The sequence below is a fragment of the Camelina sativa genome, chromosome 12 (assembly GCF_000633955.1).
Source record: "Camelina sativa cultivar DH55 chromosome 12, Cs, whole genome shotgun sequence".
Classification (NCBI taxonomy): domain Eukaryota; kingdom Viridiplantae; phylum Streptophyta; class Magnoliopsida; order Brassicales; family Brassicaceae; genus Camelina; species Camelina sativa.
In genome coordinates, this window is record NC_025696.1 from 31,157,830 (window position 1) to 31,161,812 (window position 3,983).

The 3,983-nt window shown below is 41.5% G+C and overlaps 1 protein-coding gene across 1 annotated transcript; it reads left to right on the forward strand.

Moving 5' to 3' along the window:
* Positions 515-3,084, forward strand: LOC109128036. The gene is made up of 3 exons (XM_019233711.1): positions 515-1,417; positions 1,628-2,500; positions 2,617-3,084. The coding sequence occupies exons 1-3, from the start codon at positions 515-517 to the stop codon at positions 3,082-3,084; spliced, it is 2,244 nt and encodes a 747-aa protein (XP_019089256.1).

Consider the following 3,983-nt stretch of genomic DNA (forward strand, 5'->3'; position numbering starts at 1 on the left):
AGTTTTCGTAGTGTTGTGGTAGGCTTCTTGTCCGTGGTAGATTTAGTAAGCAAGATTGACACGAATAACACGAATTTGTAAAGTCTTACCAGAATAACATGAATTTGTTTGAGCTGGCAAAGACAGTCGAGCGTTGCGATAGACTTATTGGAAGAAGATCTAAACACCTTTACTGTTCTTCCGATCTATGGTGTTTGTAGTAGATTCATCAATCGTGTTCTGTTTGTCTGCCGGAGCAAACGTCTTTTGCCTACTCAGTTTCTTTAATCTTTGATCTCGGTTCATCCATGGAAGAGCAAGATATCGTATTGGCGTGTGGGAGGTGGAGGGTAGACAAAAAGCGATGGTTGTTTGATGTTGATACTAGGAAAGGGTGCAGGATTATAGTTGCCGATAAAGAAACAAAGTTTGAAGACTTTACTGCTATGGTGTACGATGACTTTGGTTTCTGTGAAAGAACCTCTGCATAAAGTTGAGCTATATGTTAGATAGATATAAAAAAAGCGGATGTTATATGCCACCGGTGATTGTTTCGAATGGTCGGCAGTTTCAAAACTTTCTCAAACAGCATAGGAGTGAACTCATCCGGCTATGCGTTGAGATCGAAGCTAAATCTGGTGAAACCTTGTTCGAGGAAGTTAAACCGAAAACCCCAGAACCAACACCCAAGACCCCTGAAGTCGTTGTAGATGATTTCGTAGGCGTGGCAGAGGAAATGGGAGAGAAAGATGATGAGTACGAGAGTCGGAAGGAAGACGGTGAAGATAATGTAGGAAATGATCTAGATGAAGATGAAGCAGATGACGAGGACAACAGTAGATTTGATTACTGTGACGACAGCGATGGTGCAAGTTCAGGGGATGAAGACTATCTGCTGTACTCCAACTTCGCCCCGGATGAAGCAGAGGAATCATTGGACGACGGACCTGGGGGTGGGTCTTGTATAGAGGAAAATGTGTGTAACACAGAATCAAATAACCGTACCCGCAAGACTAACTCTGCAGCTGATGCAATTGAGAAGGAGGTTCGCAAAATAGAAAACGGAGGTGGTGATATTGTTGTGGGGGATAAGTTTGATAGCAAAGAAACGTTGGTGGCAAGGTTGAGGGTGCTGAGTGTATTAGATAAATATGATTACAATGTTCGATATTCAACGCCCGTTTTGTTAATCGTTGAGTGTTGGGTAAAAGGTTGTAAATGGAGAATACGGGCTTCAACCATGGGTGATTCGCCGGTGTTTCATATTCGCAGATATTGTCGTGAACATACTTGCTCTGTTACGGAACGATATGGCCGTAGCCGTAATGCTAAACCACCAATCCTAGCTCAATTATACAAGGATTATGTTGGTGGTGTGGGAAGTTCTGTTGTGCCAAATCTTGTTGGGGATGGGCTCAACCTACGATATGGTGTACAGGTTGGCTACTGGAATACTTTAATATGTTTGTTTTATGGTTGGCTCTGTGAGTGTACTTGTTTATAGGGTGTACAAACAGATCGTAGCTTAAGTTTGTTGAGTTTGTCAGAAATTAGTTGATTCTATGGCCTGCACTGCACATATATATAATTCGATCTAGTTGATATTGTTTAGTGCTGATGTCTTTTACTGACCATTTTCATATAATAGCTTGGCTACTGGAAGGCACATCGTACACTTATAAAGGCGCGGGAGTATGTTAGGGGTACACCTGAAAGTGGATACGCTGAATTACCGGCATATTTATACAGGCTGAGGTCCTCTAATCCGGGGACCCTTACTAGACTGGTCGTTGATGCAGAAGACAGATTCAAGTATGTTTTCATTGCGATTGCTGGATGCATTAAGGGTTTCAGGTATATGCGGAAAGTTGTAGTTGTAGATGGAACCTTTTTGAAAGGTGAATTCAAAGGGACTCTTCTGATAGCGACAACACAAGATGGGAATTTTAATATTTTCCCTCTGGCGTATGCGGTTGTTGATACAGAGAACGACGTGTCGTGGGAATGGTTCTTTACTCAATTAAGTAGTGTAATTCCTGATGATGAAGAGCTTGCACTGATATCTGACCGGCATAAATCTATTGGTAAAGCTATCGCTAAAGTGTACCCCCTGGCAAGTCGAGGAATCTGCACTTATCATCTTCACAAGAATATTATCCTGAGATTTAGTGGGAGCGAAACATTCCGGCTGGTAAAAAAAGCAGCTGCAGCGTACCGTGTAGTTGATTTCGAAGAAATCTTCCAGCAAATTCAAGAAGCGAATCCGCAACTGCATGCTTACTTGGTTCGTGCAGATGTAACCAAGTGGAGCAGGGCGCACTTTCCTGGTGATAGGTACAACTTCACCACGAGCAACATTGCAGAATCGCTAAACAAAGTACTGAATCCTGCCAGAGCCTATCCCATTGTAGAGTTACTAGAAGCTGTTCGGAATATGTTGACACGTTGGTTTGCTACAAGGAGAAAACAAGCTGCCGCAATGCCAACTTTACTCACCAAAGGAGTGGAGAACCTGTTACAGGTGTGACATTCATTAACATATCCATCGATATATATGTTAACGAAAGGCCTGAAAAATGTTAGTGGATATGTTGTGTTGTTTTGGTTATATGAACTTACGCTTTGATTTACTCATAGGCACGTATTGAACAGTCAAGGCGTCTAAAGGTTCAAGAAATTGATGAAGATCGATTTGAAGTAAGTGGTGGTAACTCAACGCATGTTGTCAATCTGAGGTATAAGAGGTGTTCATGTAGGCGTTTTGATCTAGAGAGGATGCCATGCGTACATGCTATCGCAGCCGCATATACGGCCAACATATCAGTTATAAACCAGCACCATCCATACTTCCGCAGAGACAGCCTCTGCAGTGGGTATGCGGAGGCGATAATGCCGATAGATACATCCTGCATCGTTCCTACTGATATTACACCGTCCAGATGTAAACCGCCTTTTGTTAGGAATCCTCCAGGAAGGCCAAAGATGACGAGGAGGAAGTCTTTTGTCGAGGTTGCGTTGGAGACGAAGCGGCCCCGCAAACAGCATGCTTGTTCTCAGTGTCAACAGGTTGGCCACAACCGTACAACATGTCCAGCTAATACGTAGTGCATGGGCGACAATAGACGTGTTATCTTTTCTTGGCGTGAGGATAATACTCTTTTTTCCTAAGTGCCAACATAGCTTTTTGTAACATGTTTATGATGGCCCTTTTTAATTTCTAAGCCCACATTTTTGTTTAACTATAATTGTTGGAGAAATTGTTCCCGTCTGCCCTAGATGGGCCTATTACTCGTGTGGGCTTTTTAGAAATCTCAAGCAAACGGTTTTCTGTTTGAATAAGAAGCTTTTTAAAGCAAAATATATATGTTTGTGGGCTTTATATGGTCCATTAGAGAGGACATAATGCGATGGTTGGATAGTGTTGACATGTTCACTTATCGTAGATAACTATTGTTATGTACGTACATATATTGCGGAGTACTAAATTTTATATTTTGTTGACAAAACATAACCATATATTATCCATAATCAGCGTAACATTGGGTTCACTCAAAAGTACAAACACACCGGGGAAAAAAAAGTTAATAAATTGCATAGATCTGTGCCGGTTCTTTAAATAAATATGCTAAACTCCCTGAGTTCTCCCTTTCGCCCATCTAGTTCCTTTATTCTCAAGGTACTGCATTCTCCCCTACGTGCTCCATTATATGTTCTATATAGTAACGTCCAGCGATTTCAGATCTGCGGTAAATATAGAAAGTGTATTAACGTATTTGACAGTAGCAACAAATACAATTAGATATTTTAGTAGGAAAACAAAGAGCTTACATCTCCTTGTGATGTTCCATTCCCTCGAAATCTGGTTTTATATAGAACAGCGAAGAGGCGGTTGTGTTGACGAGGCAAGGAGCACCTTCAGAACATTTACAAAATTAGTTGTATATGGTTTCACAAGGCTGGTTTCCTTATCTGATCTATCAAATCGAACATACCTTCGTAAATTC